Source organism: Vanacampus margaritifer, chromosome 20, assembly GCF_051991255.1.
Source record: "Vanacampus margaritifer isolate UIUO_Vmar chromosome 20, RoL_Vmar_1.0, whole genome shotgun sequence".
Taxonomy (NCBI): Eukaryota; Metazoa; Chordata; class Actinopteri; order Syngnathiformes; family Syngnathidae; genus Vanacampus; species Vanacampus margaritifer.
In genome coordinates, this window is record NC_135451.1 from 6,262,016 (window position 1) to 6,283,915 (window position 21,900).

Consider the following 21,900-nt stretch of genomic DNA (forward strand, 5'->3'; position numbering starts at 1 on the left):
GAGCGAACACAGGTTATGTGTATGCATGCGTGTGGGCAGTCTTGTTTTCAGTGAAATAAAGTGAGGTCATCTTAAAGCAGTCACAGCAAGCAATGTGTTTTTATATGATAAATATATACAATTTTCACATGCATAACAGAACAAAACAGTTCTCATAATAAAGAAAATGTCCAGGATATCAAAATTATTGTCCCACATTGAGATTGCTCTTGGCTGTAACTTAGGTAACTATGACATAGTTAGACCAACTCAATGCAATAGTACATGAAAACAAAAACAAACAAAACAAAACAAAACACAAACGGTCTCCAACTTAGCAAGTGTCAGCCCACAGTATTTCACCATTATGTCAAATTCAAAAGAACAAACTCAAATGTACAATACACATCACATATACGCATAAATATATACAGATGAAATCTCAACGGAAAGAATGTTAGTTTAGAAAACTGCAGAGGACCACTAACATCTACTTTCAAAATAATTTATAGATGTAGCCCAAATGCTCTGAAATAAGTGATTTGTTTGCCTTTTATAAAGTATATTATCTTTTCCAAAGGTAAAGTTGTGGACAGTTCCTTAATCCTGTTGATGAATTTAGGTTTACTATAGTCCTCCTCCATGAAAATGATAGAGATCCATTTGGAATATATTTCATACTTCAAATGGGAAGTTGACAAGGTTATTATTATAGTCTCGGAATTTTAATTTTGAGTTTAGTTTTTTTTAAAATTTAGTTTTCAGTAGGGGTGCACACAACTGTTTGGCTGATCACCAATCCCCGATCTTTCAAAAAGTTTGACCTGCCGATCCAGATTTTTATCATTAAAAGCAACATATACCTTCAGTGTTCCAATCTTGTTTTATTGGAAAACATTGAACAATATCAGTGAAATAATACAAATGAGTTGTTTTAACTGCACATGAAGTAGTTCTTTCAAATAAAAATGAAAATCCAATTAGTCATCTCAGCAGAACAGGCCAGTGGCTGACTTTTTCAGACCTCTGAGGAGGGAGATGAGAGGAAAAGATCAGTTTATTTTTAAGGGATCGGCCAATCACCGATCTTTCAAAATTAAGGAAATCGGTGCACCCCTAGCTTTCAGGGTGGTTCTGTTAGTTTTTATTATGCAATAAATGCTTAGTTTCAGTATTAGTTTTAGTTTAAAAGAATGTGTATTACTTGTGCGCAATATTTTAAAACAACCATTGTGAAAATAAATCACCTTAAAATTACACTTAAAATCACCCCCAAATGCTCAAGCATTAAATTAATTACCAAAGACTAAAACAAAGGGCATTTTCGCTATAATTATAATTTTAGTTAGTTTAGAAAAACATAAAATGTAGTTTGTTAGTTTTCATTAAAAAAAAAAATCTGTTTTTATTAGAACTGTCAAACGATTAAATTTTTTAATCAGATTGATCACATTTTAGAATTTTAATTAATTTCTTAATTTAAAAAAAAGATTTTTTAGCAACATTTTCCCCCCGCCAAAGTTGAAGAGCACTGGTTGTGTGTTCTTTTGACATTTAATGTTATGAGGACGTCTTCAACATTTTTTGATCCACTGCACACGCTCATCCTCCTCCTCTTTTTCTAATCAGTTAATTACTTGCATAATTTAAAATGGAAAAAAAATGACCCCAATATATTGACATGAACAAATATTCTAAGTGTGATACGCGAACATTTATTAAATGCTTTACTTTAATGCAAGTAATTATGTTTATTGCTAAAACACACCCTGTGCTACCTTAAACATAGCCATCCGCTGTCACGCTAAAGGATAATCTATGATCAAAATTAAGGGTGCGATTAATCTGCGTTAATTTATGATTATTTTTATTAGTAATTTATGATAATTTTTTGTGATTAATTAATTAGTTAACGCTTTAACAGCACTAGTTTTTATTTTATTTCATTAACAAAAATATTTTGCGTTAGTTTTAGTTTTTGTTAACTAAAATAATCTTGCTTGCATGTGGATCCGGAAGTCATATTGATCATTCCCAGTGACGTGTGCGTATCGTTTAACAGGCTACTTTGAAGAAGAATGCATTTTTTGCTTTCTCTATTTAATAAATACAATAAAAGTAATTTAACCAGAGTACTCTACTCGTGACTGACACAATTACGTCGATCGGATCGGGGCGATACAAGAGTGAAAGGCATAGCCTTGACCTTGTATTATTCCAGATTCTCATTATATGCAGAACTAAATTAGCAAGAGATGGTAATGGGATGTTTTGAAACAAGTTGGCCATTATGTTTGATTTGAAAACATTGATTCTTCGAGCAAGGAAATACACCGCTCAAGTGAGGAAAGTAATTGAATAAGTCATGAGGGCATAGTTAACCACAGTTATCTTAATCCCCAAATTTTTTACATACAGACCCTTTATTGAAGTGCCAATGTTCAGAAAAATCAAGTGTCCCTTTAAACATTGACATTTTCATCTAATGCTTTTACATCAGTGTGTTCCCCACTAGAACACTTGTGCCTCTTGACCGTATCCTTCTGAGAGAATCTACGGCAACAAACAAAAGGAAAAAGATTTCTCCCCCGTGTGGGCTCTTGTGGGTTCATTTTAAGTCTATCTTTTGACAGAATTTTTTACCTCAAATGGAGCAGGAAAAAGGTTTCTCACCCGTGTGTGGACTCTCATGTGCAATGTTAAGTTTCCCTTCTGAGAGAATCTTTGACCGCAAACAGAGCAGGAAAAAGGTTTAATACCAGTGTGGATGCTTATGTGTATAATAAAGTTTCCCTTCTGAGAGAAACGTTGGCCACAAACAAAGCAGCAAAAAGTTTTCTCAACAAAATGGGTTCCGATGTGACGACTTAAGTGACACTTCCACATGAATCTTTGCCCACAAACTGAGCAGGAAAAAGGTTTCTCACCCGTATGAGTTCTTGCGTGTGTTAGTAAGTATCCCTTTTGAGAGTATCTTCGGCCACAAACTGAGCAGGAAAAAGGTTTCTCCTCACCAGTGTGTATTGTCATGTGTCGATTCAAACTGCTCTCATAAACAAATCTACTCCCACAATGAGAACATTTCCATCTTTGGTTGCCAATGTGGGCAAAAAGGCCGTTTACTTGTGATCCTCTCCAGTGGTCTCCATCACCTTCTGTTGTGTGTAGACAAGAGCTGCTGCTGCTGGGAAGCTCCGCCCCTCTGCTCTCCTCACTTTGATCTTCATCTTTAACCTTGAAAAGGACATCAGTCAATGGAAGCTTGCAGATATTCTCCTCTTTTATAATGTAAGGAGACTGCTGCGCCGCTTCCTCTTTAAAGTGGGGGATCCCTTTATCCTCCTTTTTAATATGAGGGCGCTCTGCAAGACACAAGACAAACACACATGCTATTGTGGTTTGTATAGAATGAAGGTTATTAAAACAGCCAAGTGAGTTAATATTATGACAAACTGTTTAGCATTAGGGAAGTCAATAATTGATTTGTTTTTTGTTTTTTCTCTTTTTGAGGCGGGAGATGTTGCAGGCATAAAATTCTAAGTGAGCTCATTTGCTCCCAAAAACGTAAAAATACATTCTATTTTAAATGTTTTAAGTGTCCCAAAGACATATTTATACAGTTTTTGTGTGTTTTTTTTATGCTAGAGCATACTCTCTCAACTGCAGCGAACGAAAAAATTGTAGTTATAATACAAACTGCTAACAGGTGGCAGCAGAGCAAAAGAGATCAACCAGGGCTATGTTGAAAATAGCTAATTTACCCACAGTTCTAAACAGATTTGTAAATAAAGATGAAACTTAGCCGTATTCTAATGCTAATTGCTGCAAAAATGAGACAGATAGAAATATACTTTTTTCTTGATGAAAAAGACTCCAATTTTATTTTGGTAGGTTCCATGTTTTATAGCAATAAAACACAATATTCAGTGTGTCTTGCAAAATCAGTCAAAACTCAAAATCCAGTAAAACAGCCGGGAGTGAAGGGGAATGCTTCAGTGAAAATGGCTGGAAGTTAATGAGTTAATGATTATTTGCCTAAAACAATAAAAAGTATCAGTTTGAACATTAAATATCTTGTCTTTGTAGTGTGTTCGATTAAATACAGGTTGAACGTGACAACGGACAACGTGGCCGTGTGGGGGGAACAGTTGTCTGACGCTGCCGCGCTCCATTGGGATCCTACTAATCGCACCCTTCCAGGTCTCCCTCTCGTTGCCCACGTGAGTAGGGAAGTCACACAGCAGAACGAGGGAGTCACCAGGAGGAGCGCTCTCCAGCACACCCTCCAAGGACTCCATGTTAACTGCGTGCGTTCTTGTGTGTTTTTTTAAGTTTCCATTCTGAGAGAATCTTTGACCACAAACTGGGCAGGCAAAAGGTTTCTCACCAGTGTGATTCTTGTATGACATATTAAGCCTCCCTCTCAAAAGAATATTTTCCCACACTGAGCAGGCAAAAGGTCTCTCTCCAATGTGTATTCTCATATGTTGTTTAAATGGCTTTTATAGATTTTGACACAATGAGAACATTCCCAGTGTTTGTTGTCAGTGTGACATGTCAAATCACCTTCTTTTCTTCTTCTTCTCCTCCTTTCTTGATCCTCCGGCTCCTCCTCCTCGCTTTTAAAGTACGGGGATTGTTGCCCATCTTCCTCTTTAAAGTGGGAGATCTCCTTGTCCTCCTCTTCCTCTTTAATGTGAGGGCGCTCTGGATCCTGTCGCTCAGGACGAACATCTTCACTGATGTCTACAAGACACAAAAAGACAAACACACACAGTATTGTGGTTTATATTTACAATGAAGATTATTAGGAGAGCTAGATGCATTAAGACTACTACCGTATTTTCACGGCCATAAGTGCAAAACAACATTGTAGGATTTTTTTCAGCAGCGGGTGCAGGACAACTTTGGGTTGTAAAAATGATGTTGATTTTTTTTCCAAGTCGTGCCTGGGGTGGCGGGGGACGACAGACATTTATTCAGCATGGAGTGGCACACAGGATTTGATCGTACCCTTTTTTGGGGAGATGCAGCATTACCATATTTGCTTATGTATAGTCGTGTCAATTTGCATACTGTAGGTTCATGTGACGTAAAGATTCAGAGTGACTCAAGATATATTTGCAAGATACTTTACTGTAACAAGAACTGTCTGCAACAAGCAGTGGCTGGCAAAACAAGTCAATGATGTTATATACCAAATGCTTGGGATACCGCAAAAGCCGGCATCATTTCCGAGGACACGACGAGACTAAGGGTGTATTCAGACCAGAAAAGTCCTTTAGTCCTTTTTCAACACATAGATTTACATTTCCAGAAGTATTTGATTCAAGGTAAAAGTTTTTCACATTGATTCCAAGAGAAGAAATATGGTTACTTTTGTTAACTGATAAAATAAAAGCTAAACTTTTTAAGTTCTTGATTTATGTAAAAAAAAAAAATTATAATAATAATATTATATATATATATATATATATATATATATGATTTCCTATTTAGGCAAAATCACCCAGCCCTACTTCAACATATCCAACTTTTCATGTTGCATCAAACATGACATGTAAACACTGCACTTTCTAAACATTATCAATAAATCAATTCAATATGCATACCGGTATGTAAAAAATAAAACTTAGCGATCTCCAGTCAGTAAACTCACACATGCTAAAGTGTAGGCAAAGTAAAAATATATCTGCTTATACGACGTAACGTTTTCCGATTTGATTAAAAAAAACACTTGGCATTCTCTAGCAATCCTTGTGGGTGAGTCACAGGTTGGGCAGTTTCCCATAGTCTGGACGGGTCCTGAAGGCAACACAGACTTTTGTTTTGGTAAGCTAAGCGCGTTTGTAGCTGTTGTGTTCCGTTACGGTCGACAGTTACTTGCAAATTGTCATTAAAGAGTTGTTGTTTGTTCGCTGCTTTGCCTGGTTAGTTCACCAACGCTACAATACATGTACATTAAAAGAGGCTGCGGCAGCAATAATTGTGACTCGCATGTGCAAAGAGCACACTTCAAGTGATGTGCAGTCAAAACAACGTCACGTTGCGGAGTTTACAGAAATAAATGTGGCCCCGCCTCAACGCACCGTTTTTCCTCCAGCCAAGCCGCCAAGGCAAGCGACCTTTATCAGTGCCATATGCAAATTTAGCTGTGCCAACGCGCGCTACTGATTGGTGGGCTGGTGGAGTCCTTTCACGGACGTGTTAGGAGTTGGATTTGTGTGTCTTGCCTGCATGAATTATGCAAATTAAGCTGTGCGAACGCCTGCTCCTGATTGGTGGACTGTTTTCACTCTCGCTCATGTTTGGCTGCTGTCCTCAGCTTCCTCGAGTGTCAGTGTTTACAATCAGAGCAGAAATCCGTCAAACTCATTTTTTTCAATCTCATAACGCCAGAGTAGCGAGGTTGGAAGAGGTAGAAATATTTGGGGGAAATGAGGGGAGACTCCTCGATTTCTTCATTTCATTGAAGATGACGTCGCGTCATTGATGTGTGTGATGAAGCGTCTGCAGGACTGAATTTCTACTGGCGCCACAAATGTCAACTTTATGTTTCAAGTGTGATTAAATTAAAGACAAATAAAAAGTTAACACTGTTACTCAAAACAGCTTTGTATATATTCACAGACGTGTCAGTAGTCTCCCTTCCAAGCACTCTGCCGCCCGCACAGCGCGCATAACAGGCTTTTGATGACGTATGAATTGGATGCGTGCGGATGAGCGTTCACAGTGCAGATGCATCGCATACATATCCGATTTATATCCACATATGAAAGAGGCACAGGTCGTGTGTGAAAAAAAAAATCGGAATTGTACCATTTACACTGCATGAAAAAAATCAGACACTTGTGAAAAAAGTCGGAACTGAGCTGCAGTGTGAACGCAGCCTAAGACTTATGGCGCATCTGGTTAAAGTTTTTTGTTAATGTGTCATTTTAATATAATGTAACTGAAGAAACTTTTTTTCTATTATATTCTAATATAATCTTTTGTTTTCATACCAAGAGATTAGGCATTCTTAGACTCAATATTTAGTATTCTCAAGATGCTCAAGTCTGTCGTTATTATTGTAGTTTGTTTTGATTTGTTTTGAGTTAATTTAGAATTACAGTACACCGTAATTTTGCATGTGACGTCACAGCCCTCAAAGGCTATGAGGGCTGTGGCATCACGTGCAAAAGGTCTACATGGCAACCGGCAGTGCATTCTGGGTAATCCGAAAGGACTCATTGAAAAAGAAAAAAAACAAAAAAAAAAACAGAGTAACTAAGAAAGGACCCAACCTGCTCTGTGAAGCACAATTATTGGCTGCATCCTGCCAATGGCGTCCAGTACTTGACGTTTTCGTTCCATGTCCTCTTTTACAGCACTGAGTTCCTCTTCATACTCTGCTGTTCTTCTGCGCACATTTTCACACGACAATCACAAATTTTACGCCCACACTTGATCTATGCTGAGTGACGTTGATCACAAACACGTCTCTTTAGCCATTTCTCAATATGCGTTCTTGTGATCTTGTGAAATGTCATCAGTCGTGGCCCAAGTGCTGTTCCAATTGAAAGTACAGTGCACAAAAACTGTCAGCACAAGTACTGCGAGCTTTCTGGTTCTGACGCATTGTTGTAACTGTGTACCACATGACTAGATGTTATATAATTGCGAGTAGTATATTAAAGACATATAATTTGAAATTATACATGGGATTTATCCAATTTAGTATTATATTGAAAAAAAAAAGTTATGTTAAGACACTGATGTGAGTTGCAGGTTTTGTTCTGATTCTCCTAAAATTGTATGTGTATATAGTAAATTATACTTAATATACGTGATGCTCCTCCGCTGCCGTTCCTTCCTTAAAGAACGAAATGCATCTTGGGATATTTTCCCACTCAAGCAACAACCGATGCATTCTTGGTTTTTGCGTACTTAATTTCGATTGGAACAGTACTTAGGCCGCCATTCATAACGTATCACAAGATCACAAGGGCGTAAGTAAGGTTTTTAACCGATGTGTGTTATACAAACACATTTTGAAACATCGATGTAGCAGTGTATATTCATTGAAATCTAATCACATGATATAACTGCGAATAATTACGAAAATACGCCAGCGAGATATGCGTGCTTGGGAAGTACGTTCATGAGACTGGCCTTAAACAAGAACGTACTCTGTGTTCTTGATTTTGAGAAATGGCATTTGTTAGCAGCTATAACGCTAAGCCAAGACAGGCCGAGAAGCTTCAACGTGCACCGCGACGAATTTAAGCAACACCATTAATCAACAAATCATGTTTTTGTCCAGTTAAGTGACAATGGACGTCCTGAGTCGAGGTTTTTTTCTTACGTTGGCTAAAAAAATAGGGAAATTTGGTGAAGCGCGTTTGTCCTACCTCGTGCACCGTGTCGATTCGGCTTCCATCTTTTCTTCTTTCTTTTGGCGGTTGGCTCATAATTTTTGGTGCATTACCGCCATCTTCTGAACTGGAGTGTGTGTATATATGTTTGACCTTTTTCACGTGACGTCACAGCCCTCATGGCAACATGCAGAATAGGCGGTGGGCCGAGGGCCGATTTCGTGCATTTGAACGATCCCCAACGAGGGAGGACTTAATTTTTTTTGTTAACATCAGCTTCGTTTATAAACAAAAAATGTTGGCACTCTTGTCTCTTGCATATTTTGTATTGATCGGTAACTTTTTGTGGATTACCGGCTCCGGCGAACTGAGCGGGTAGCTATGCTCGGGGTCCTTCATACATGACGTGGTTGTGGTTATTGTCCAATGGCACGCTTCAAAATGCGCCCTCTCGGTTTGTTTTTCCGGGTTTTGACAGCTTCTTGACAACCTGTAATGTTTAAGCGCTGTCGTAGTTTATACCTTATGTCTTAATATTACTACACGCATCGACACGTTTATTGCTAAAATAACACTTTTGTAAATCAGCCAGTTTCATCAAGGTAAAATGCGTCAACGTCGTTGAAGTTCGTCTTTAAACTTGACTGGGAATAGTCGTTACTGTCACTTCTTTTGAAAAGTGATTCATGCCTTCTTAAAATATGACTACACACATCGACACATTTATTGCTAAAATCACACGACACATTTATTGCTAAAATCACACTTTTGTAAATCAGTCACTTTCAGAAAGGTAAAATGCGTCAACGTCGTTGAAATTCGTCTTTAAACTTGACTGGGAATAGTCGGTATTGTTACTTTTTAAGCCATTCATGCCTTCTTAAAATGTAAGGCTTCTCTAACAATGATGTCTAAATGTCATTGCGAACTTTGCACATAATATATATGACAGACTTCCCACATTTGATCTCCAAAGTGTTTTTTTTTCCACTCGAAAAAAAAACAAGGAAAAAATTAATTCCTAATAGTCTGCATAATGTCACAAAAATGAGCTACACAATTACACGCCCACATTTGTTAAAACTGTTTTCTAGCTAACAACACAGAAATGGACTGCTGTATAAATTCGGTGTTTCTGTTGACAGACCAATTGGTACAAGTAGCAGAAGAGGCTTTGCGTAACCTTAAAAACAAAAATTGCTAACTGTTACTTATGTAAATAGCTTATATTTGCCTAGAGACTCAAAATGAAAATTAGCTTTAACTAATATGTATGTTCAAGCATTGTCCCATTATAAATTATATGTAGAAGTTAAATTTCAGGAATCTGCTGCATTTCCAGCCAACAGCAGCTATCAAAAAGACTGCTACATGCACTGCCAACATACAAATATAAAATGAGCTCAAAGAAGGGGAAAAAAACACTTATTTAAGACAGACTCCTTGCATACGCACATTTAGTTTACCAACTATCAGGCTGCAGTCCACAGAAGCAGCCTTGAATTTAAACCCGTTCCTGCCCCTGAGAAGATGGATGGATAGAATTGAATAAAATAGAATAGCCTTTATTGTCATTGTAACATTAAGATACGAGATTGTGTTGCTCCCTCATGCAAAATTAAAACAATTATCAACACAGTATGGAATACATAATAGTATATACAGATTAAAAGCGTAGATTGAAAAAAATTACACATTGTGATAATAAAGTACCCAGTAGTGTACAGTAAAGTGCATAATAAAAAATAGTCATTTAAATCAGTGGTCCCCAACCACCGGGCCGCGGCCGTGGGTCAATTGGTACCGAAAGAAAAAAATTGCATTTTTATTTTTTTCGAAAATGATGTTTTATTTTGAAAAGTGGCCGGATTCTGTCTGTTACATCCGTCTCACTTGACACACTTCAAGGCCGCTACACCACACGTCACATGATACGTCACGCTAAATTTAATTCCAAGCTAGCAAAATGAGCTCAGGGCTCCCACTGATTCACTGCTGCTGTGATTAGCGAGTATTTTCATGCACTTTGTTTTTGTGTTGTGTCTTATTTTGAAGGTATGTTTAAACGCTACCATAGCGACCAGAGTGTGTTGCATTGTTTTGGGGCAGAAACGATGTTGCTCATGTGATGTTCTGTTGTTGGTGCGACGTTACAGACACCGTTAATAAAGTTGCACATGATTACACAGTAGATTTACGTTCATTATTATTATAGAGAAAATACCACAGTTTTTTTCTTGTCATTTTATTTTGTTTTTATCAGCTAAACCTTTAGATTGGGCCGTGAAAATATTGTCAGACATTAAACCGGTCCGTGGTACTGAAAAGGTTGGGGACCACTGATTTAAATGATCAGGATGAGTTGATCAGCTCTTTGATAAAAACTGTTTTTGAATCTGTTCTTGATTTTAGTGACCTGTGACCCCTGCCCGAGGGTAACAGGTCAAAGAGATGTGTGAAAAGAGTCCTTAATAATGTTCTGAGCTCTACTGAGGCAGCGGGAGTGGCAGAGAGCAGCCGATGATCTTCTCTGCTGTCCTTTTATATTCTTTGCAACCTCTCCACCTCAGTAAAGCTGGGGTACCACAGTGTGATGGCGTAGGTCAGTAGACTCTACACAGGAGCGGTAGAAGGGGTGTTAAGGTTCTCCCTCCTGAGAACCCTCAGGAAGTGGAGCCGCTGCTGGGCCTTTTTCACCATTGCCACAGTGTTCGTAGTCCGGAACAGGTCTGCTGCGATGTGGAATGAATGGACTGGACAATCACTCCCTCCAGCTCCAGAGCCAATACTTGAGCTGGTGCATTGCTCTTGTAAGAAAGCAAACTATGTTAAAGGGCGATGCACCTGCAAACTGAATCAGCTGCCATGTACAAACTTGTGCCAATACACCATCTGTGGCAATAGGTCATTTGAAGATGACTAGCTCAAATTGTTGTTTATTTAATATAATTAATAGTTAGTTCATTGATATGCTACTAAGATGGATAAAATACAAACTCTAGGGTGTGTAATTACATTGGACAATTATTTATGTCCAACAAAGTTCCATGGTAGGTTTTTTTTTTCATTTTGCTGAGTGACCACAAATAATCATATATTTTTTTAGATCATATACGTTCCTCCCCCGATGTAAATTTACATTTCTGTAAGATCAATAAAATACCCTTAATAAACTAAACCGTAACGTCAACTTGTCACTGTGAGTGCGTGGCTTATCAAGTCCTTCACTGTCTGACGCTGCATGGCCATCTGCCACCTAAACCCACATAACTTCCACCAACTTTTGTTTTTTTGTTTTCCCTTCCACACCATGTGTGATGAATAACGTAATAGTAATTCGAGATGAATATTCAGCGACAAAGAAATATAGCTTCAGGTCTCGAGCTTCGCAAGTGCTTGAGCAAGACGCCCAAACAACACATATGTTAACATACATGCTAACAGTTACTCGTCATTTACATCGCCAAACTTTATACAACATATAAATAGCATCACTAGTGTTTTCCCCAAAATATGTTTACTCACCTGCAAACGTAGAAGCTGCGCCTTTTGGACATATTTTGTGTAATGTTTTGTGTAGCGGTGACCACGCACAGCTCAGCTGTTGTGATTATCAGCTGTTGCATATTGACGTCTGAGATTGGCTGAATGACATCACGTGATTTGTAGCGTTGCATGCTATTGGTTCAACTGACATAGTAGTGTGCAGCGTTGCCTGCACGTTTAATGAAATTTACAACTTGATTTTGGGAAAATGTGCAATAATTACGAGTGCCAACAAACAGAATCTGATTCAGAAAAAAATAAACTTCAAAACATAAACGATCTAGGTCTTCCCTCACCAGGGATTTTTTATCTCAAAAGGGCCCACCGCCTAGAAGAAGTAGATGACGAGTCGACCCAGGACTGAGACTCCAGGTAGGACAAATGCACGTCACCAAACGTTACTGAATTTGTAGCCAACGTACAAAAACACCGACTCTCGGCGTCTATTTTAACTTTTACGGGACAAAAACATTTGTTGAAGCATAGTGTTGCTTCAACTCGATCTCGATTCACGCTGAAGCTTCTCGGCATACCTTAGTTTAGCTTGCTAGCCGCTAACAAAGACGTCTCGGTGATTAACAACAGATCGCTCAGTTGAGCATAAAGATTTGTGACTGTCATGTGGGAAATGTGCGCGCAGAATGACAGCAGAATATGAGGAGGAACTTTTTGGAGCAAAAGAGGACGAGGAGCGACAACGTCAACTACTGGACGACATTGGTAGCATGCAGCCAAAAATTGTGCTTCACGAAGCAGGTTGGGTCATTTCTTACTCTCACTTTTTTTCCCTTAGTGAACCAGCAAAATAAAAAATAATTGAGATTAAAAATGTTTTCTTTTGTTTAGGAAATATTTTCCATTTTCAATAGTAGTATTTATATGCTGTTGTCTATCGTTTTTATTTAAATGAATACAAGATTTATGAAAAACTAACCAGCTATTCTGTGAAATGGTTAATTTCAACTCTTCCCTGAAAATTTTGTCAATTTATGTTGAGTAATTATGATTTTGTAGCACTTTTTATGAATATTTTTGCATTAAGTACAGTCACGTGATTATCGTGACGTGTCACGTGCTTAAAACACGAATATATGACATGGTTGCTAATAACAAAGACACTCACCAGGAATTATTGCGTCCCACGGCGGACATCAAAGGTGAAATTACGCCCTATAGACCATTTGCATCAACGTCACGTGATCACGTGGCTGCCCTATGACGGATGGCGGAAGGAAATGATTGTTGAATGGAAGTGGACGTGACCCAGAACGACTTGGTGACTTAGCGACTGTTATTTTACAAATTAAAAGTTATTATTGCCCACGGAGCCATGGAGTCTACTACTTCAACCAAAGTTCGCCTCTCAGTCAAAGTAGCACATTTTGTCTGGACTCATAGAGCGTGATATTTACTTAAGTTGGAGATCGCTAGTTTGAAAACAGCCCCTTACCTTCTGTTGCCTGTTGTTTTTACCAAGTTAATCAAATTGCAGACTTTGCCGAAATTCACAGCGCACGGCCTATATCATTATGTAGTCAATGCCGTCTCTCCTCCTTACACAGAGGATGATTTAAAAGCTTGTCGCTGGCTAAGTCTCTGGGACGAGATGCTACGCTCACATCCGGGGGACAATTTACCTTGTAATGCAAAGGTAAAACTTGTTTATCATGCTAACTGACTTATTTTTACACAGTCTGTTCTTTATTGAAACACTATGATGATTTTATGTTACTATGTTTACTAGCATGGAACAAATGACTATTGTAGTGGCAAGCTATGCAGTAATTTCATGAATATGACTCCGGCTCCAAAGTGAAGAACTCCAAGCACAAAGAGGAACTCCCCCAGTCAAATGCACTTAATAGTTTTGAAAAAGGCGCATTTTAAAACTAAGCTGTGTGTTCGTGCAGTTGGAGTGGATGCAAACTATCTGGCTCGTTAATGTGATTTGAAACTCGCAATTCGACACCTCTGTTACAATCTTTGTTAGAGTGTACGTTTACTAGTAAAATGTATGAACATGTATCTACTAATTACAACATTTATCTACTAACCTCGCAAAAACTGATCGCTGCAAATCTGTGAATACTTTGTGGGCTGCCAGTCCTTTCTGTTGATTGCTGCTATCAATCGACATCTTTTGTCTTCATTTGTAGGTATGCGATAAAAAGCAACATTTGGTTTACTCGTTTGTCTGTACAACCGAGCGCAAAGCAAGATATGACCATTTTATAAGATAATCGATTAGATAAAAGACTTAACGCTGTACGAGATTCAATGGTTACAATACAGGCAAGTGGCTCTTTTGCCGTCCAGCGTCCCGTAGGGGGCGTTCCCATGAGGGCTGTGACGTCAATAGCAAAGAAGCACTTCTTCTAAAGCAGTACAGCGACGGAGGACTCACCAAAGATTTGTGTCCACAGCTGAAAACGGGGATGAAAGTGGCCGATGACAACTCATTCAGCCGGCCGGCTCTAAGCAAGTCGGAATGAAAATGCCGTGAAATGTGAATATAGGGAGTCCTCAAGTTACTGCTGAGTTCCCTTTCTAAGTCGGATTTCCCCATTAAAGTCTATTTACATCAAAATACTTTGTACAGTAATTTTAAAAAACATATTTGTGCGGCCCGGAAGATGCCGGAATCAATATTTTGTGTTTCCACATGGACATTCATTGCGGACGGATGGAAGAGCGGAGAAAAATTCAAACTTAAACACGGAAATGTGCCTGATAGCGAGCCGAGTGGCCGATGGACGTCCGTTGATGGAGGTAACAACAAAACACCTTTAAATAACTTTAAAATGGCGTAATAACTGTGGTAAATTAACGAAAAAAAAGGTGCTAGGGACGAGGCACGGGCGCCATAAAGTCGAAACGACGTAGGTCACGTACAACATAGCTCGAGGACTCCCTGTATTTACTTTTTGCAGTCAATTGCACCCCTAAATTTTCTTCCCGTGCGCTGAAAATTTTAAGTTAAGGGCTACCGCACTCCTAGCAAAAAATGTTAGTTTGCAACCTTGATAGGTCATTGTTAAAGTGAATCAACTGTCATGACAAGTTTGCTTTATATTATTTATTTGGTGTTACTAACATAACTATGAGATTCATTTTTCATAAATCATTTCCAGTTTAATAAATTTACGCCGCCATTGTTATTTACGTCGCAACGCATTCAGTGCGTAATGACGTAGAATGCCGGCAAGCTCTCTGCCGAGCAATGTGAAACGCCTATAAAGAAAGCAAGGTAAGCTTTGTAGCGTTCCTAAAGAAACAACATGGGATCGGGAGAGTCACCCTCCCCCACGCCATGCTCTCGTCATTCACCAGGCGCATTCAAGAGTTTTGATCGTCCCTCTAGGAACACTACGGAAGGCTAACGGGAGGATCAAAACTCGTGGAAAAAAACAGGAAATGATTTTTGAAAAATGAATCTCATAGTTATGTTAGTAACAACCAAATAAATAATATAGAGCAAACTTGTCATGACAGTCTGGGTTCCATTTACTATACCATGTAAATATTGTAGGTATGTGCTAGTCATGGGCAAAAGTGTTTGGAATTTCTTGCCGGAACTCCCTGACTGACATATTTATTTTTATTTATTTTTTAATTTTTTATTCCTACTCAAACCACCGGCATGCAAAAAAAATTACTCCTTTTGGTACCAGTTACACCGTACACACACAGATGCAGCCTACATAGATTTTGATCATGTAGCCATTCAATTTTGATGCCAATAAATCAGACTTGCAATTTTTCCTCCGACACAGACAGTAGGGCTAGTAGCATCGTCTGTACTTATATGTGGTTGGAAGGGTCCTGCTGTTTCTTCTAGCAGGGTAGCTCCCCTCCCCCAGCTGTGAGTCGAGGTTACCTTAATTCTTTCATCATCCCTGCCAGGTGGTGTTTAACAGACTTTATTTGCATCAGCGTCTTGCCGTTTTCATGAATATAATAATTTTTTATTTATATATATATATATATATATATATATATATATATATTTTATATTTTTTTTAAATATATATTTATATATATATATATTTTTAGATTAATTGCTATTTTTTTCTGTCAAAGATCGATATCGGCCTAAAAAAACGCATATCAGTCGGGCCCTATTAGTAATCTTAAATCGTCAATCTCTGCTAATAACATTCTTTTGTTCATTCGAATTATAAACCACAATACCAAGTGTATTTGTATTCTCGTGTCTTGCAGACGTCGGTCAAGATGTTCGTCCTGAGTGGCAGGAGCCAGAGCACCATCACATTAAAGAGGAAGAGGAGGGTGAAGCAATCACCCACTTTAAAAAGGAAGAGGAGCAGCAGTTTCCTCATATTAAAAAAGAGGAGCCAGAGCCGCCTTGCATAAAAGAGGAGGGACAAGACCCTCCATACATCAAAGAGGAGGAGGTGGAGGAGAAGATCTTTAAGCCATCATTGAAGAGTGAAGATGAAGGTCAAAGTGAGATAAGCAGAGGGGCGGAGGAGATTCCCAGCAGCAGCTCTTTTCAACACATGTCAACAAAAGGTGAAGGAGACCACTGGGGAGGATCACAACCAAAAGGCCTCTTAGCCCCACTACCAAATAGTGACAACATGCTGCCACACACGCCTCACAATAATGAGGTTGCTGATGATGAGCGTGAGTCTGGAGGTGATATGACATGTCACATTGACAACAAAAGCTCAAAATGTTCTGATTGTGGAAAAGCATTTGCTTGTAAGAGCTATTTGAATCAACACATGAGTGTACATACTGGCGAGAAACCATTCGCCTGCTCAGTTTGTGGCAAGAGATTCAGGCGGAAGCATGATTTAAAACCTCACACAAGAACCCACACTGGGGAGAAACCTTTTTCCTGCTCATTTTGTGGCGAAAGTTTCTCTCTGAAGCGAAGTTTAAACATACACACAAGAACACACACCGGTCAGGAGAAACCTTTTGTTTGTTCAGTTTGTGGCCAAAGATTCAATTTGAAGGAGCACTTAACAAGTCATATGAGAACCCACACTGGGGAGAAACCTTACACCTGCTCATTTTGTGGCCAAAAATTCTCTCATAACACAACCTTAAAATCGCACACAAGAATCCACACTGGGGAAAAACCTTTCACCTGCTCAGTTTGTGGCCATAGATTCTCCCGTAAGAAATCCTTAGAAATACACACAAGAACACACACTGGTGAGAAACCTTTTAGCTGCTCAGGTTGTGGCCAAAAATTCTCTTGTAAGGAAACCATAGAAAGGCACAAAATAATGCACTCTGCTGAGGCTTTTGCCCGCTCACTCAGTCTGTTTGGTCCCTGTACAACTGATACCAGTGTTTGGTTTGTATTGCCGGTAGAAAGTCAGGTTAATTTCCAGTGAGGGTTGGACGCCACAAAGGTTGACTTTTGTCACGATTCTGTTACTAACCTTTATAGACAGATTTTTTTTCTTGAAACCTGTTAAAAACCTCAAACCCTTCACCTTAACCAGATACTTAAGAATTCCACCAGTCGCGAAGTTGTCACGAGACCAGAGGAAGGATTAAAAGAAAGAAAGATGAAACCAAGTGAAATCCAGCACCAACCAGACACCACCCACAGAGTTACAAAACCAGAATATTTCACCAACCCCAGGAACATCTAAATTCCAACAGATTAGGGAGACCTCAATAGACCAGAGGAAAGACTAAAGGAAGGAAAGAAGAATAGATGAAGCAGAATGAGATCCACAAACACCAGCCTCCACTGATTCAGCGACCAGTGGGAGAAGCAAATTCTGTTTGGATATTCAGTAGATGCTGGTGTGGTGGATCTGGCATGCGTGAAAACCTCCACCAAAGAGGGGAGCCATCGACCTCAGCCCGACAAGGCATGGACAGAATTTCTAGGCGCAGCCGAGGCATTGACGGGGTCCGGTTTGTTGGCCTCAGTATTGCATTTCTGCATTTTGTAGATGATGTTTGGGAAATAGGGGGAGAAGCTCAGTCATCCGTGAGGGACTCTGAGTCGAGTTGCTGCTTCTCCATGTTGAGAGGAGTCGGATAAGGTGGCTCGGACATCTGGTTAGGATTCCTCCTGGTCACCTTCCTGTGAGGTGTTCTGCGTAGGTCGCATTAGCAGGAAGCCTCAGATTATTTCTGTCGGCTGGCCTGCGTACTATTTGGGGTTGGAGTTTCACAAAAAGTGGCCAGGGAGAGGAAAGTCTCGACTTTCCTGTTAAAACTGCTGCCTCCGCGACCTGACAACAGATAAGCGGGTGGAAAATGGAGGAATCTTTAATTTTATTGTCTTGTACCATCTAAAAGCCTCCTGTGTGTACAAGTGTTTGGAATTAGCACTGGTGCTAAAAGCAACACATGCGCTTTTATAATGTTTAATGATGTACATACGAAGTAAGTTGATTGATTAGATGGACTGTGAAGAAACTGACTTTTGATGCAAAGGTAAGGAAGTGTGTGATTCACATCCAATGTAACATAAATGATTTATCATCATTAAATTAATTATTAAACCCAATGTTTTCTGACTTCCTCTGTGATATTATGTGGGTCTTATTGGGTTGAAAAAGGAAATTAATATGAAGCAGGACTAAAATAGGACATCATTTAATGTAATCATAAGTTTGGTTATGACGCAGTAGTGCAGCACTGCCTCCATCCCTCCCACTAAGATGAGTCTATAAAGTCAATAAAACATGATTGTCATCCATCAGGCATAAAAGAGCAGTTTTCAAAATTTGCGGTTTGACATTTCCCACTCACAGTCAAGGACATTGTAACACTTTTTATTCACACAAAGTTACTCACACATTAGAGTGCAACAAACGAAAGTTTAAGCCGAATTCTGTGTATTTATGAAAAATAAAAAACTAATAACTAAAATTATATCTAGCGCACAGCATAAATGAAGAACCAACTACTGTGACACTTTCACTACACAGTAAATTCTGTCGAGTAAATTTGACACTCTTTAGAGAATAAAATAAAGAATTGGGAAATAAATAAAAGTCACTCAAGGGTTGAGGAACGAACTCACGACCTTCAGCTTGGGAGACAGCTATAAATGCCCTGAGCAACAGAGCTCCTGCTTTGTGCTATTGTAGTGTATCGCTCGTGTCAGCTGGAATCTTCATAACTCAGAGACCATAAACATCTCGGAGCTAAGCAAACAGTAGAAGTAATGTAGCTCGGGAAGGTTCCTCAACCCTTCAGTGACTTTTTTTCTTCCCAATTCTTTATTTTTCTCTCTTCCAAGTGTAAATATGACTCTAAAACTGAGTCAATTTGGTCCCACTCAAAATAAGAGTCAAATCTACTCCACAGAATTTACTGTGCAGTCACTATCGTCACCTTCCCCCTCTTGCCCATCCATATGCTGCTCTTTGTTGGCCAAAGGTTTTCATTTACATCACAGCCAATATTTTCCCTTGTAATGCAACGAGGGAAAAAAATGATGTGAATGTCTTAACCGTCCTCTACACTGATCTCCTGTGATATGTTTGGCTAATTTTGTCAGTTGAACAGAGGATTTAGCATATTATGATTTACACACTGAAATCCTGCTGACATGTTTTGGAGAGGACACCCATTAGACTGAAAACCAACTAATGTAGTTCGATCATTGGCAATTTGATGAAAGCAATGAGAAATGCCATTCAGTTAAGACCAAATGTAAGGTGGTTTTGGTTTTTGTCCATGGTATTTGGAAAATGTCTCCTTAGTTTCAAGAAATGTGCGGAGTTGCCCTGTATATTGAATCATCAAATCATAGTGAGATTATCAAAAACATGTCAATTGCAATTGAAAATGTTATGGAATGTGTCACTGTTGAAATTAAATTGAAAAAATCCAAAAATATAATTATAAGATGTGTATATCGGGCTCCAGGAAACAACATTGATGCATTCAGAGATAAAATGACAGAAAAATCCAACTCATCAAATAACAAGACAGTTTGTGTGTGGTGATTTTAACATTGATTTGTTGAATCCTCATGGACAAAACACAAATTGCTTATTAATTTCTATCTACTGCTTAGGACTGTACCCTTCTATTACACACCCGAGTAGGATAACTGTTAACTCTGCTACACTTGTTGATAATATTTTCACCACTGTCCACAAAGGATGTATCACCAGTGGTTTAATCTTAAATGATATAACCGATCATTTGCCTGTGTTTGTTGCTTTTAGAACCAGATTAATTAAACATAACGAGATAGGTAAAAGTAGTTTAATATGACATGTAACAGAAAGTGCTCTTAACCAACTAAGGGAAGATTTAACCACTCAGGACTGGAGTACAGTGTATGTTGAAGATGTAGATAAATCATATGAATCATTTATTTCTATTTTTTCAAAACTATTCGACAAACATTGTTCACCTGTGGTAAAAATTGAAAAAAAGAAATACACGGATAAACCATGGTTGACAAAAGGATTAAAAAATGCTTGCTCAAAAAAATAATATTTTTTGTAAGGAATGTGTAAAACTTAGAACAAAGGAAGCAGAATATCAATATAAGAATTATAAAAATAAATTAATTAGTATTTTGAGATATAGAAAGAAAATAAATTATAGTAAACTGCTGCAGAATAATAAGAAAAATGTCAAAATAACCTGGAAAGTCCTAAATGAAATCATAAAAAAGGAAAAAATGAATAGAAATTATCCATGTTACTTCTCTCACAATAATGATATCATCATCAGGGAAAACAAACAGATAGCTGACAAATTTAATGTTTACTTTGTGAACATTGGAAAATCATTAGCTGACTCCATTCAACCTTCAAGTACCACTGATGGTGTGAACATTAATATTATAAATAGAAATGTACATTCAATTTTTGTAAGAGAAACCGATAAAGCAGAAATAATAGATATTGTTTACAAATTTGCAGACAAAAGATCCACTGATTAGAATGGATATGACATGTTGATTAAAAAAAAAAAAAAAACCTTGATTGTATTATTAATCCTTTAGTTTATATTTGCAATCAGTCTCTGATGGTGGGAAAATTCCCCAAATCAATGAAAATAGCTAAAGTCATACCAATTTATAAATCAGGTGACAAGCATTTGTTTTCCAATTATAGGCCTATATCCCTCCTATCACAGTTTTCTAAGATCTTGGAAAAAATATTTATCAAAATGTTAAATGACTTTCTAACTAAACTACTTCATTTGCTCTGATCGATTTGGTTGAATAGATTGTAAATGCTACTGAAAAATTAATATTCAGTAGGCATTTTCTTGGATCTGCATAAGGCTTTTGACACTATTGATCATAAATTGCTCTCGTTAAAAGTTTCATAGGTATGGTATTAGCGGACGGGCCTATGATTGGCTAACTAGTTATTTATGAGAACGGCAACTGTTTGCTTATATTAACAACACAAATTCAAATACTTTTAATGTAACATGTGGTGTTCCACAGGGATCAGTTCTTGGACCCTTACTTATTATTTTGTATATTAATGATTTACATTTGGTTACCACTTCATTGAAGGGTTTTATTTGCTGATGACACAACATTTTTTTGTAGTGGGGATCACCTGAAACAACTCCTGGATACAGTTGAGAATGAATTACAAATTGTTAAGAAATGGTTTGATGCAAACAAATTATCACTGCACAGTGGGAAAACAAAATGCATCGTTTTTGGAAATCGGGCATCAGATGAACGCAGAAAGATTAAAATTAATGAGGTTGAAAATGATACTGTGACCGAAATTAAATTTCTAGGGGTAATAATCGTAAATTATCTTGGAAATCTCATATAAACTATGTCAAAATGAAAATGTCTAAATGTATTGCTCTTTTATACAAGGCACAACATTTTATAAATCAGAACTCCCTGAAAATATATTATTCACTCGTAGTTTCATATATGACTTACTGTATTGAGGTTTGTGGAAATACTTATAAAACAAATACAAATGCTATTTTCTTGTTGCGAAAGAAAGCAATACAAATTATTAGTCAAAAAGCGTATAGAGAATCAACTAATCCACTTTTTATTCAGTTA

The 21,900-nt window shown here is 38.1% G+C and overlaps 2 protein-coding genes and 1 long non-coding RNA gene across 6 annotated transcripts; 1 reads left to right on the plus strand and 2 right to left on the minus strand.

Moving 5' to 3' along the window:
- Positions 1–79: 79 nt before the first annotated feature.
- LOC144040749 (uncharacterized) lies at positions 80–8,486 on the minus strand. Of its 3 annotated transcripts, none has more exons than XM_077555187.1 (4): positions 8,373–8,486; positions 7,266–7,381; positions 4,546–4,725; positions 80–3,213 (listed from the first exon to the last, which is right to left on the minus strand). In XM_077555187.1, exons 1-4 carry the CDS (start codon positions 8,399–8,401, stop codon positions 3,209–3,211), a joined length of 330 nt encoding a protein of 109 aa, XP_077411313.1. In that variant the 5' UTR covers positions 8,402–8,486; the 3' UTR covers positions 80–3,208. The 3 variants fall into 3 exon arrangements, with proteins under 3 accessions (XP_077411313.1, XP_077411311.1, XP_077411312.1); XM_077555185.1 differs by having other exon boundaries at positions 80–3,341; XM_077555186.1 differs by lacking the exon at positions 8,373–8,486 and adding an exon at positions 8,327–8,369 and having other exon boundaries at positions 80–3,341.
- Positions 7,871–18,390, plus strand: LOC144040746 (uncharacterized). 2 transcript variants are annotated; one of them, XM_077555180.1, is made up of 3 exons: positions 7,871–7,970; positions 12,523–12,638; positions 16,104–18,390. In XM_077555180.1, the coding sequence occupies exons 2-3, from the start codon at positions 12,524–12,526 to the stop codon at positions 17,252–17,254; spliced, it is 1,266 nt and encodes a 421-aa protein (XP_077411306.1). In that variant the 5' UTR covers positions 7,871–7,970; position 12,523; the 3' UTR covers positions 17,255–18,390. The 2 variants fall into 2 exon arrangements, with proteins under 2 accessions (XP_077411306.1, XP_077411304.1); XM_077555178.1 differs by lacking the exon at positions 7,871–7,970 and adding an exon at positions 12,046–12,254.
- On the minus strand, positions 9,059–11,979 carry LOC144040750 (uncharacterized). The gene is made up of 2 exons (XR_013289828.1): positions 11,862–11,979; positions 9,059–11,143 (listed from the first exon to the last, which is right to left on the minus strand). It is a non-coding gene; the product is annotated as an uncharacterized LOC144040750 (long non-coding RNA).
- Positions 18,391–21,900: the final 3,510 nt, after the last annotated feature.

Coding starts and splice junctions, on each gene's coding strand:
- LOC144040749 (XM_077555185.1), bottom strand. CDS start 8,401: ATGGAAGCCGAATCGACACGGTGCACGAG. Junction 7,382..8,372: donor GAATCGACACGGTGCACGAG/GTAGGACAAACG, acceptor AAATGTGCGCAG/AAGAACAGCAGAGTATGAAG. Junction 3,342..4,545: donor GAGAAGAAGAAGAAAAGAAG/GTGATTTGACAT, acceptor TGTGTCTTGCAG/AGCGCCCTCATATTAAAAAG.
- LOC144040746 (XM_077555180.1), top strand. CDS start 12,524: ATGACAGCAGAATATGAGGAGGAACTTTTTGGAGCAAAAGAGGACGAG. Junction 12,639..16,103: donor AATTGTGCTTCACGAAGCAG/GTTGGGTCATTT, acceptor CGTGTCTTGCAG/ACGTCGGTCAAGATGTTCGT.